This window comes from Carcharhinus amblyrhynchos, chromosome 5 (assembly GCF_965287045.1).
Source record: "Carcharhinus amblyrhynchos chromosome 5, sCarAmb.v2.hapA, whole genome shotgun sequence".
NCBI classification, from domain to species: domain Eukaryota; kingdom Metazoa; phylum Chordata; class Chondrichthyes; order Carcharhiniformes; family Carcharhinidae; genus Carcharhinus; species Carcharhinus amblyrhynchos.
The window spans coordinates 79,160,021-79,173,218 of NC_137328.1; the positions used below are offsets into that span (position 1 = coordinate 79,160,021).

At 41.0% G+C, this 13,198-nt stretch overlaps 1 protein-coding gene across 4 annotated transcripts in view; it reads right to left on the bottom strand.

Moving 5' to 3' along the window:
• pam (peptidylglycine alpha-amidating monooxygenase) overlaps positions 1-13,198 on the bottom strand; it is a 262,485-nt gene that overhangs the window by 87,080 nt on the left and 162,207 nt on the right. For all 4 annotated transcript variants that reach the window (XM_080189068.1, XM_080189065.1, XM_080189066.1 and 1 more), the window contains 2 exons: positions 8,590-8,638; positions 918-985 (listed from right to left, as the gene is read on the bottom strand). In XM_080189068.1, the coding sequence (XP_080045194.1) occupies positions 918-985; positions 8,590-8,638 (117 nt within the window). The remainder of the gene's footprint in view (positions 1-917; positions 986-8,589; positions 8,639-13,198) is intronic.

Consider the following 13,198-nt stretch of genomic DNA (forward strand, 5'->3'; position numbering starts at 1 on the left):
TTCAGAGGGAAGACAGACCTACCGAAGCATCAAGACTACGATCATCAGCCATCAGCGTTATTGGGCTGGTCATACAGTGCAGATGTCAGATACTAAGCTCCCAAAAGGAGGCCTACTTCTCTCAACTCATGTAGATGCATCAAAGGACAATAGAAGAAACTCTCAAAGATGTGTTAAAAGCCAAGAAGAAGAAATGAAACACTGACATTAACACCTGTAAGTTTCTGTGGAAAGGATCCCAGCATTTTGAGACAGAAACATGACTAAAGAGGAAGGGTAAGTTAAAGGAACACACCATGTCTCACAACCAAATATTCCATATGACAACAAATGTCCAATGTGCCACAAATTCTGCAGATCACAAATCAACCTCATCGGTCATTTTTGGACTCAGGGAAGATAATCATCCTCACTAACATGAGATTATTAACACAGGTGACAGATCAACTGATGTAATACACAGACGATGAGACTGTCTAGGGATCAATATCATAAACTGAGGGACAGTTAGAGCAGCACATCAATATCACCTCAGTGTTGGCAAGTCAATTGCAATATATAATTTTTCATAATATATGCAAATATGTTTTCTCATCTATTTTTGATTACTCCTGTCTAATTTCATATTGGGTATGTGGAGGTGAGGATGGGGAGATTTTTTGGGAAAGTGTTATAACTGGCTTTAGATTTGACTAGAAGCTATAAAATCAGATCCAAAATCTCATTTGATTACATATGGTGTCTGATATAACAGGAACACATGGCATATTATAAAGAAATTAGCAACAATGCTTTTTGCACCTCCTTTTTAAATGCATATTTTTTGCAATTTTACCATATAACTGAAGACTACTAGTAAAATCAATGAAACTTGATCAAAAGATACAAATGTATTAAAGTAAACAGTCAAGGCTCACCTTTTTCTCCTGGTGGAATGACAGTATCTTCAGATAAGAGGAGGTAAATGCCAGCAATCAAAGGTTGTCTACAGGAAAAAGTTGGCAAAATTATCTTGCAAGTTCAGCTATGAAATATTACAAGACTTTTGGCTCACAGGCTATCTATAACAGGCATTTTGAATACTGATTACTTCGGATTTTATTATTTTGTGAATGCGAATCCCCAATATGAAGCAGTAACTTTCGCATTTGTTGGCTTTGAGGTGATCTGTGCACCTCTTGGTCTGTAAAGGCACAGTCCTTAGTAACACGTAACATAGTTTTTGTCCCTTCACAAGTGCAAATGGGATTTGTACTGAGGCCCCAGCAGTAGAGGTTGGCTGAATGTGGTCTTGATCTGTTCTGAACCCGTTTAGCAAGGACCACTCTCTCCATAATTGTTCAAAGCCTGCCATTTGATGGGGTTTGTCACCAGAAGCTTGTTAATGATTTCCCATTCTTGATCCTAGGCATTGTCTGCTAGAAGCTCTTTTTCTCAGGTAGTTTGCTGCATATAGGGTGCCAACATGGAAAGTGGGCAGTTTGATGGGCTGAACATGTTATCGGTGCACGAAATGCAGCACAGACGGTTTCAACCAGTTTGTGGGTTTTTGTCAGTATACGGGTAGAACCTACCCACAAGTAGGAGGCCATTCGACACATCAAGTCTGTATTGACCACAATCCCATCAGGTCCTATCCCCATAACCTTATGCATTTACTCTAGCTAGCCCCTTTGACACTAAGGGGCAATTTAGCATGGTCAGTCCACCTAACATTGAACAACATTCATTTAGCAACTACTTCTGAGAATTCTAAACTTGCCTTAAACAACGCAAAAGAACCTAAGGCCACTGAATATGAATAACCAAAATTATGGGTTAGTTTCATTAGACATTGACCCTTAAACATTAAGGCAATTGAGGCAATGCATGTATAGAATATTAAAATGGGGGCTTAAGATGGAAAAGAAAGGTCAAAATCTAAAGTTGTCAAACTCAGAGTACCGAGGGCTGCTATGTGTCTAATCAGAAGATGAGATGCTGCTTCTGCAGCTTGCACTAGACTTCACAACAGCATTACAGCAGGCCAAAGATGAAATATGGGCATGAGAGCAAGGTGCTGAATTAAAATGCCTTGCAACTGGAAGGTTGAGGTCATGCTTGTGGAAAGACCAAAGGTGCTTTCCAAAATGTTCACCCAGTTTGCATTTAGTCTCCCCAGTGTAGAGGAGACAGTCTTGGTCCTTTACCCAAGGAGCAGTGAATACAATACATTGCGGAGAGGCTGGCTCTCTTAGCTGGTTAGCTCTAGGAGTAAGGGCTGTTCAAGTGATGGTCGACCACAATCTAACTAAATGGCATGGCAGGCTACAGAGATCATATAGCTTGTACTTGTTCTTATTCCTTATGTTTTTGTGACCCGAAGGATTAAATTAAGAGTATTTAGACAAACAAAGGTTTCATTCTCTGGAATGTAGATGGGGCGATTTAATTGCAATTTTCAAAATATGAACAAATAGCATAGATAGAAACCATTTCTGCTTGTTGGGGCGACCAAGATTGAGGTTATGGTCTAAAAGGAAGGGGTAGACCTTTCTGTGAGGATACACTTGTATATGCAAAGGATATCAAAGTTTGGAACACTTCCACAAATAGCAAAAAATGCTAGTTCAATAATTTATTTTAAAACAGAGATAGACAGATTTTGGTCAACCAGAAGAATGAATGGATATGGGGCAGAGACAGGTATGTGGAGTCAGGTTGCAGATCTGCCATAATCTCTCCGAACGGCAGAACAAGTTCAAGTGGCTAAATGGCCTTCTCCTGTCCTAGAAGTACGACATTCAGCCCCTGGAGAGCTTGTTCTGCCATTCAGGGAAATCGTGGTTGATTCATATCTTAATTTTAACCACCTGTCTTGTCCCCATAATTACCCTTTTCTCGTTAAAAAAAAATCTAACAATCCCAGATTGTGGATATCTACTTGAACTAACATCTACTGCTTTTTTGTACTCGAGTTCCATGCTACCATAAAAATATAAACAATTGTTTTTAATGTCTCACTTGATTCTGATGTAAGGATATGTCCCCTGTCCTGGATTCAGTGAAAAAAAATTCCTTTTAAAATTTTAAAATCCTCAACTCACCTCTTAACCTTTTATATTCCTGGAATACAAATCTAACTTACGTAATTTTTTTCATTGTATAAACACTGGAGACCTGGTAACATTCAGGTGAGTCTGATTTATTCTTGTTTCTATGGTGCAGTTACCAAAACTCTCCACAGTACTCCAACAGTGGCTTAGCCAATGTTCGACACAACTGTAACAAAGGAGCACCACATCCCATGAATGAATTTTTAAAAATCTCCATCTCAGTGATATGTGCTCACATACCTCTAAACTTCTCTGAACTTCCACCATTCCCGGCTTTTACTATTTAAATAATACTTGAAGATGTGTGTTTTTGGTGCAAAGTGGATGACCTCACACACCGATGGTAAAATCCATCTGTCACAGTCCTGCCAACTCAATTAATCAAGTCTCTTAATCAAAGACTGATTAATTTTATTGCTCCTGCTCCCATTTACACTGTTATTATCTTTACAATCGTATTCATTAATTTAATCAAGTCTACAGTCAATTTGATTCACTCCTCATGGCATCAAGGAACAGATGAAGGCACTGGACCCAACACATACTTTGGGCCCTGACAACATCTTGGCAGTAGTACTGAAGTATTCCAGAACAACTAGCCAAGCTGTTTCAGTACATCTATGACAGTGGCATCTACCTAACAATGTGGAAAATTGCCCATGTTGTGTCCTGTGCACAAAAGTAGAACACAAGATCGCCCAACAGAACTCAAGACTCTGTATCTGAGTGAATGCAGCTTTCCTAACCAAATGAATCAGCTTTTTTCATTAATTCATGAGACATGGGTGCCACTGACTAGCCAGCATTTACTGCCCATCCCTAGTTGTCCTTGGAGGGCAGTTGAGAGTCAACCACATTGCTGTAGCTCTGGAGTCATATGTAGGCCAGACCAGGCAAAAATGGCAGATTTCCTTTTCTGAGAGACGTTAGTGAACTAGATACATTTTTCTGACAATCAACAATGGTTTCATGGTCATCAGTAGATTCTCAATTCCAGATTTTGTTTTTAGATTTTAGATTTTAATTCCAGATTTTGTGGCGTGATTTGAACCTGTGTCCCCAGAACATTAGTTGAGTGTCTGGATCAATAGTCGAATGATTATACCGTTACGCCATTACCTCCCCAATTGTCAGCAATAATAGAGATAAATATATATGACCTGATATTCAACAGAGAGACATGGTGGCACAGTAACCAAGGTTGGCACCTAAATATTCAAGAAAACTTGACACTCCGTAAGGACAGGAAGCTGAGAAAAGGTGTAGGGTAGTTCTGTTAATTAAGGGTGACAGAGAGATCACCTTAGTTCGAAAGATCAAGATGTGGATCAATTTGGGTACAGATAAGAAATAGCTAAGGTAACAAATCATGGAGTATCTTGTAAGGCCCCTAAGGCTAACTACATGATAGAACAGAGTATGCAGGAAGAAATAATGAGGATGGTAAGAAAATTACTGCGATAATCATGTGTGATTTTTTAAGAATCTACATTTAAACTGGACAAATCAGATTCCCACTGATAGTCCAGGTGGTGAGTTCGGAGTGTGTATTTGGGGCAATTGCTTAGAGCTGCATTTTTAACCAGTCATTTATCCACTCCAGAGAGCAGTCAGGGCAATTAATAATTGGAAATAAGGAACAGGTAGAAAAGTTGAACAGATATTTTGTGACCATCTTCACTAGAAGGCAAACAACATCCCAGAAATACTTATAAATCAAGAGGTGTCGAGGAGGGAAGAAACTTAAAAGGATATTGAGAAAATTATCAGAACTAAAGGCTCACAAAACCCCAGGACATGATGGCCTACATCCTTGGAGCTTAAAAGAAATTGACTGCTGAGATAATAGATTCATTTGTTGTAATTTTCCAAAATTTCCCAGATTCTGGGGAGGTCCCATTGATGAGGGATGGGGTGCAGATGTAGTTTATATGGACTTCAGTAAAGCATTTGACAAGGTCTCACATGGTAAACTGGTACAAAAACTAAAATCATATGAGATGCCGGGTCGGCTGGCTAGATGGATACAGAACTGGCTTGGTTATAGGAGACAGAGTAGCAGTGGAAGGGTATTTTTCAGGATGGAGATCTGTAGAGATCAGTGCTGGGACCTCAGTTGTTTATAGTATATATAAATGATCTGGAGGAAAATGTGGGTGATCTGTTTATTAAGTACACAGAGGACATGAAGATTGGTGGAGTTGCTGATAGTGCCAGGGATTGTCAGAGGATACAACAGGATATAAATGCATTGGAGACTTGGGCACAGAAATGGCAGATATAGAGTTTAATCCAGACAAATGCAAGGTGATGTTTTTTGGAGGATCAAATTTAGGTATGAATTATAAATGGCAGAATCCTTCCTTAAGAGCATTAACATAGAGAAATCTGGGTGCGCAGGTCCACAGTTCATGGCCAAGGTGATTAAGAAAGCACATGGCATGCTTGCCTTCATTAGCCAGAGCACTAAATATAAGAGTTGAGAAATCATGTTGCAGCTGTGTAAGACTTTGGTTAGGCCGCATTTAGATATTGTGTGCGGTTTTGGTCACCACACTGCCAAAAGGACATTGAAGTTTGGAGAGAGTGCAACGATATTGCCTGGTCTTGAAGGTGTTGGCCAAGAGGACAGGTTGAATGAACTAGGATTGTTTTTACTGGAAAGGCAGAAGCTAAAGGGAAACCTGAAAGAGGTCTACAAAATTATGAGAGGCGTAGACAGGGTGGATAGTCAGAGGCTTTTTTCGAGAATGAAGTGTCAATTACAAGCAGGCACAGATTGAAGGTGGGGAGAAGGGAAATTTTAATGCAGATTATGTAGAAGTTTTTCATGCTGAAAGTAATGGATGCCTGGAACGCACTGCCAGATGAGATGGTGGAAGCAGGCACATTAGCAACATTTAAGAGATACCTGGATGGGTACATGAATAGAGGGATATGGCCCAATTAAGGGTTGAAACTTTTCTCGAGTTTAGTTAAGGCATCGCGATTGGCACAAGCTTGAAGGGCCAAAGGACCTCTTCCTGTGCTGTACTCTTCTTCGGTCTTTGTTCTGTGCATTTTAGAAGAGTGAGAAATGTCCTTATTGAATGATACAAGATCCTTATAGCACGTGACAGGGTGACTGCTGAGAGGATCTTGCTCCTTATGGGAGAACCTAGGGCTAGTGGTTTAAAACAAGAACTCTCCCATTTAAGACACAGGAGAATTTTTTTTGTGGTCGTTAGTCCACGTAACTGTCTTCCTCAAAGAGCAGTGGAAGCTTTAAGGCTGAATTAGATGGATTCTTATTGATGAGTGTCAAATGCTGTCGGGGACAGTCAGGAAGAGTGTGTTAAGGCCATAATCAGGTTAGCCTTAATTTTATCAAATGGCTGAACAGGATCGAAGGGTCGCATGGTCTACTCCACATCTGTGTGGACATGGAATCCAACGAATTACTGCATCATCAATTGCCTCTCGGTCATCAGCAAAGTGATACAGGGTTGTCATTACAATTTGTGAAGCATAGAATAACTGCACAGGACACTCAGTTTGGTTCAGCCAGGACCACATAGAACTTGACCTCAATGCAACATCGAGCCAAACATGGATAAAAGAGCTAAAAAGAGGGGAAGTGAGTGTGACTGCCCTGCCACCCAAATACAAGTCTGCAGCTCTATCTGCCTGGATCATTGCAGCTCCAACAATATTCACAATCTTTGGCAAAGCAACCTGCTCGATAGGCACCCAATCCAACACCTTAAACTTTGACTCCCTCACTCACTGATGCACAGCGGCAACAGTGTGTATCATATACAATATGCACTGCAGCAACTCATAAGCCACCTTTGACACATCCTCCAAACCCACCTCTATCACCAAGGTTAAGGAAAGCAAACATATGGGAACATTATAATTTCACCTCCAAGCCACATACCATCTTGATTTAGAACTACATTGACATTCCTTCAGTGTTCTTGGATGAAAATCCTAGTACTCCCTCCCTAACAACTCTGTGGATGTACCTAGACAACATAAACAAAACAGTTCAAGAAAGCATCACACCACTACGTTCTCAAGGGCAACTAGAGATAGACACCAAATTATGGCCTTGTCAGCAACGCCACCATCCCCTGAAAGAATTTAAAAATCTATCTAAAAATGTTCTGTTTACTGCTAAGATTAAGTCTACAACAGTCTACTCAGTTCTCGAACATGCTACTCCAGAAAACATCTTGAATGTACTTAAATCGACTAACATTCTGACTTGAGAACCTCAGCTTTTACCAATCCACACAAAAATTAAAACTTCCCCATTAGAACAACTTTGTTTTTCCTACAAGCCTCTCTGATCTCTGAATTAATACCAATACATTCCTGTTACCAGGAAACCGGCAGCCAACTCCCATTACATTTTTATGGTCTCTCTTATTTCCCTGTTCTAAACATACAGTTGCTCCTGATTGCTTCCCCTTAGCTACATCCTCTCTTACTGATAATCCAAGTGAAAGGGAGAAAGATGCCAAGGAAAAGCAAAACTGGTTGTAAAAGCTTATTGACTGAACATTTTAGTATCAATGTAAAACATGAACAAGCAGAAAATACTTAACACCTTTAATATAGAAAAATCAAAGGAAAGGAATGAACAATGTGCCAGACAGAGAGTTAGAACTAAAGTTTAGTTGATGGATACATTTTCAGAAAAAATGTAGAGTGCAGAAATTGGAGGGTTCAGGCAGAAGTTCTGATTAACAGAGCTAAATTAGCCAAAGGTTCTGCTGCCAATGGTGGAATGAAGGGAGAGAAAGATGCACAGAAAGCCAGAATTAAAGGAGCGAGCAGTGAAGGAAACAGAAGATTGCAGGGTTTAGTGGAAGTGAGGCCTTACAGGAATTTTAAAACGAGGCATAGCAGTTAGAATACAAAATATTAAGGAATAGCAAGCCAATGCTTGATAACAAGTCAGATTAGCAAGTGATAATTAATGCAAGATAGATATGGGGAGCTTGATATTGAATGAATTTATGGAATGTTTACGGAAAGAAGAATTTAGAGGTGGCTTCAATGTGAGTAAGTGTTTTGGAGTGGAGCAGTGGATGTGACACTGGAGATACGGTATGGGTAAAATTAATTTGCTTCAATGATACGTAGAGTGTGGAATATTAAATTTAATTCAGAGTCAAGAACAGCAAGGTCTTTAATTTCCTCATTCAATTTATCTGAATGGCAGGGAAAGGAATGGAATCAATGGGAAGGGAGTGGAGGTTATGGCAAGGCCAAGAGCATGATGAGTCTGCCCAATATATCACTAAATGGCGGTGTGTGGATGAGGAAGAGTGATATCTCACCCTCATCAGAGTTTGGTTTTTAAGTGAGAATTTTTAAAAATTGGCCTTGGGCTAACAATTAAAATTTTTCGGGAGAAGGTGGATGTGTTTTATCGATGAACATGTAATGGAATGTCACAAAGATATTCTAAGCATTTTATGAGCGCTCAAATCTAGATACTTACTGAAGAAATGTCATCTGTAGTGTTACACCAGAGCAATCTTTGTGGTTATCTGAAAGAAGACATACATTTGAAGTTTAAAATTTTAAATTTCACTTTTTTGTACTGTATCATTGCTTTTCTCAAACACTTCAAAACATCTTCTGGAAATATGACTACTAAAAATATGACGGAGCAGGTTTTCCCAGCAGTGCAGCGGGGTAGGAGACTCAAGCGGAGGCCATGTAGCAAGAATCCTGCTGGATGCCATGGCCTCCTTGAGTGTCCAGCTGCTGGATTTCAGGCACCGTCAGTTCCGCGCCAGAAATTTGCTAATGGGCATTAGCATAGCATTAGCAGGGAGTGAAGAGGGGCCATGGAGATTCCCCCCCAACCCCAATTCCCCCCTCCCAAAGAGGTCAGGGGTAAGAGGGGCTGTCCTTTGGGCATCACCAACTTGGCAGTGCCAGCCTGACAAGGCACAAAGTGGCACTGCCCATCAGACAGTGCCAAGGGAGCGATCAGCGGAGGTGAGATCCTGCTGCCACTCTGCACTTGGCAGTAACAGAGGGAGGAAGGCCAGTGATTGGAGCTGGCCATTGTGGGGGGAGGGGGTTGGTGGTTGGGACTGCCTATGTGGGGGGATAGGGGAGAAATCGGGGCTGCCGGAGTGGGAGGAATCAGGGGATTGGCGGTGGGGGGGAGGAATCGAAAGGCCAACTATTATGGGGGGGAAGGGCTGGCCTCCTCAAAAAACCTGATTTCAATGAAACCTGGGATACAGATAGGATATGAGGAAAAGAACCATCGATTACTTTTTGGCCAAGATGCGGATCCAGATCCTGATTTGCTTTATAGGATCAATTAAGTTTGGGAAATTGGCAATTTTACTTTTTTTTAAAAAACAATGTTGTTGGTTTTTTTTATTTCAAATGCCTGCATGTCTGCGTTTTTTTTGATGTCAGTGTATCCAATGACTCACTACCTGAAATAAAAGGACGGATCATTCTTGGAAACAGGCAAATTGTTAAAGCCTGACAATATTATGATGCAAAAATATAAAAGGAAGCTATTTAACTATTATGGCTCATATGATTGACTGAAATTCACACTCCAATCAGTACATTGTACAAACAAGTCTGGAGAAGTGCCAAACACCATCAGTCAGCTGTGGGAACGAACCATTAAATTTTGAATCTAAACAATTTTTGATGGAAAGTATCAATTTGAAGTTAAGTGAAAACTGACATTAACAAATTCATACAACTATGACAACTGACCTTTCAGAACCATAAACAAAGGAGCTTGACTAGCATTAAAGTGGGAGGAAGGAAGGAGTAGCAAAGGGGAAGAAAGGAGAGGGGGATGAAGGGACAAAGTGACGGAGGGATGGAAGGAGCAGTGGATGGACAGATAAGACAGATAATGTGTTTATTGAACATTCATCATGGTGACAGTGCCAAATTGCAGTGATGATGCAAATAAAACAAGTAATCATAATTTATAACTAACAGATAAAATAAAAAAACTATAAAATAGGAGGATTTACAATTATGAACATTTCCGTATACAAATAATCAGAGTACTTTGCAAAATGTAACTCTCTCTAATTTACAGAATAAAAATGGAAGGTCTACTGCATTGTCTAATAAGCATGGAAGTCCACAGATCATATGTTGCAAGGTTGAGTTTTTTTTCCTCAATCAATTACACACATTTATGAGTTTTATAAAGTAGTGGGTTGGGCTGTCTTGCAGTTTATTTGTTCTGCATCTTATCTGCCTTTTCTCATTAATTCCATTGCACATCTTTGTATGGTTTTGTCAAGAGATAATGGCAATGGATGTGGGATTTAACAGTTTTCCAGCAAAGCCCAGACAGAAGTTTTTCTATTTTCAGCTAGGAACATGTATTCAGTGGCTTATGTCAGAGAAGTTTTGATACGTGTTGCTTGGATCAGTTTCAGTGCTCATTCCTCAAGGTTTTTGAGCTTATTCATATGCTCTTTTTTTAAAAATATATTTTCACAGGATGTGGGCATTATTACTTCAGCTGACAGTTTGCACCCATCCCAAATGCCCTAAAGATGGTGGTGAGCCGCCGGCTTGAACCATGGCAGTCCATATGCTGTTCAGAAGTAGTGCCAGGATTTTAATGCAATGAAGGAACAGAGATATAGTTCTGAATGGGAATGGTGAATGGCTTGAGGGCAACTTGCAGATGATGCTGTTATGATGAATATGTTGCCCTTGACTTTCTAAATGGTAAAGGTCATAGATTTGGAAGGTACTGTAGAAGGAGCCTTTACTGCTGCACTGTCCATCAGTGATGGATGACAGTCAAGCAGGCTTTATTCTGGATGGCATTGAGCTCGAGCGTTGTTGGAGCTGCATTCATCCAGACAAGTGGAAAGTATTCCATCGCATTCCTGATTTTGCTTGCAGATAATGGACAGGTTTTGGTGAGTCAGGAGGCAAGATACACGCCACAAATCTCCTAGCCTCTATTCTACTCTCATAGCCACATATTTATGTGGCTGGTCCAGTTCAGTTTCTGGTCAATGGTAACCCAAGGTTGTTGATAATGGTGGATTAATTGATGCCAATGCCAAAGAATCATTGAATCCTTACAGTACAGAAGGAGGCCATTTGGCCCATCGAGTCTGTACCGACCATAATCCCACCCAGGCCCTATCCCTGTAACCCCATACATTTGCCTGCTAATCTCCCTTACACTGGGGGTTAGCTTAGTATGGCCAATCCACCTACCCGGCATATCTTTGGACTGTGGAAAGAAACTGAAGCACCTGGAGAAGCCCACGCAGATATGGGGAGGAACTGGAAACTCGACACCCGAGGCCTGAATTGAACCTGGGTCCCTGGCGCTGAGGCAACAGTGCTAACCACTGTGCCATCCCACAATGAATGTTAAGGGGAGAAGGTTAGATTGTCTTCTGTTGGCGATGATCATTGCCTGGCACTTGTATGGTGCAAATATTGCTTGCCATTTATCAGCATAAGTTTGAATGTTGTCCAGGTCATTTAGACACGGACTGCTTCAGTATCTGAAGAGTTGTGATGTGGAGGTGCCAATGTTGGACTGGGGTGGGCAGAGTAAGAAGTCTCATAACATCAGGTTAAAGTCCAACCGGTTCATTTGGAATCACGAGCTTTTGGAGTGCAGCTGCTCCATCAGGGACCTATTAAAAAGTTAAAATTCTAAATTGGGGCAAGGCCAATTTTGATGGTATTAGACAGAAACTCTTAAAAATTGATTGGAGGAGTCTGTTGGCAGGCAGAGGGATGTCTGCTAAGTGAGAGGTTTTCAAAAGTGGGTTAACCAGGGTTCAGGGTAAGCACATTCCTTTAGACCGAAGTGCAACTCTGGTAGAAGTAGGGAACCCTGGATGACTCAGGATATTAAGGCTCTGGTCAAAAAGGAGGACACAGTAAGAAGTCTGACAACACCAGGTTGAGGACAACTCCACATCAAAAAGGAGGAGGTATATGACAGGCATAGGCAGCTGGGATCAAGTGGATCCCCTGAAGAGTATAGAGATTGTCGGAGTAGAGTTGAGAGAGAAATGAGGAAGGCAACAAAGGGACATGAGATTGCTTTGGCAGATAAGGTAAAGGAGAATCCAAAGAGCTTCTATAAATACATAAAGGGCAAAAGAGTAACTAGGAAGCGAACAGGGCCTCTTAAGGATCAATAAGGTCATGTGTGTATGGACCCACAAGAGATGGGTGAGATCCTAAAGCATTATTTCTTATTGGTATTTATTGTTGACAAAGGCATCGATGTTAGGAACTTAGGGAAATAAATAATGATGTCTTGAGGAGTGTACCTGTTACAGAGGCGGTGGTGGTGCTGGAAGTCTTAAAGTGCATGAAGATAGATAAATTCCTAGGACCTGATGAAATGTATCCCAGAACGTTGTGGGAGGCTTAGGGAGGAAATTGCGGATCCCTAGCAGAGATATTTGAATCATCAACAGCCACAGATGAGGTGTCTGAAGATTGGAGGGCAGCAAATGTTGTCTCTGTTTAAGAAGCGCGGCACAGACAAGCCTGGGAACTACAGACCAGTCAGCCTAACATCTGTAGTGGGTAAGTTGTTAGAAGGTATTCTGAGAGACAGGATCTACAGACATTTAGAGACGGAAGGACTGATTAGAGATAGTCAGCATGGCTTTGTGAGTGGAAAATCAAGTCTCTCAAATTATATTGAGCTTTTTGAAGGGGTACCAAGAAGCTAAATGAGGGCAATGCAGTTGTGGTTGTCTACATGGACTTGAGCAAGGTCTTTGACAACGTATCGCAAAGGTAAGTTGTGGCATAAGGTTAAAGCTCATGAGATCCAGGATGAGGTAGCCAATTGGATACAAAATTGGTTTGATGACAGAAGCCAGAGGTTGGTCGTAGAGGGTTGTTTTTCAACCAAAGACCTGTGATCAGTAGTGTGCCTCAGGGGTCAGTGCTGGGTCCACTGTTATTTGTCATTTATATTAATGATTTGGATGAGAATTTATGGGGAATGGTTACTAAGTTTGCGGATGACACCAAGATTGGTGGCATAGTGGACAGTGAAGGTGGTTATCTAGGATTGCAACGGGATCTTGATCAATTGAGCC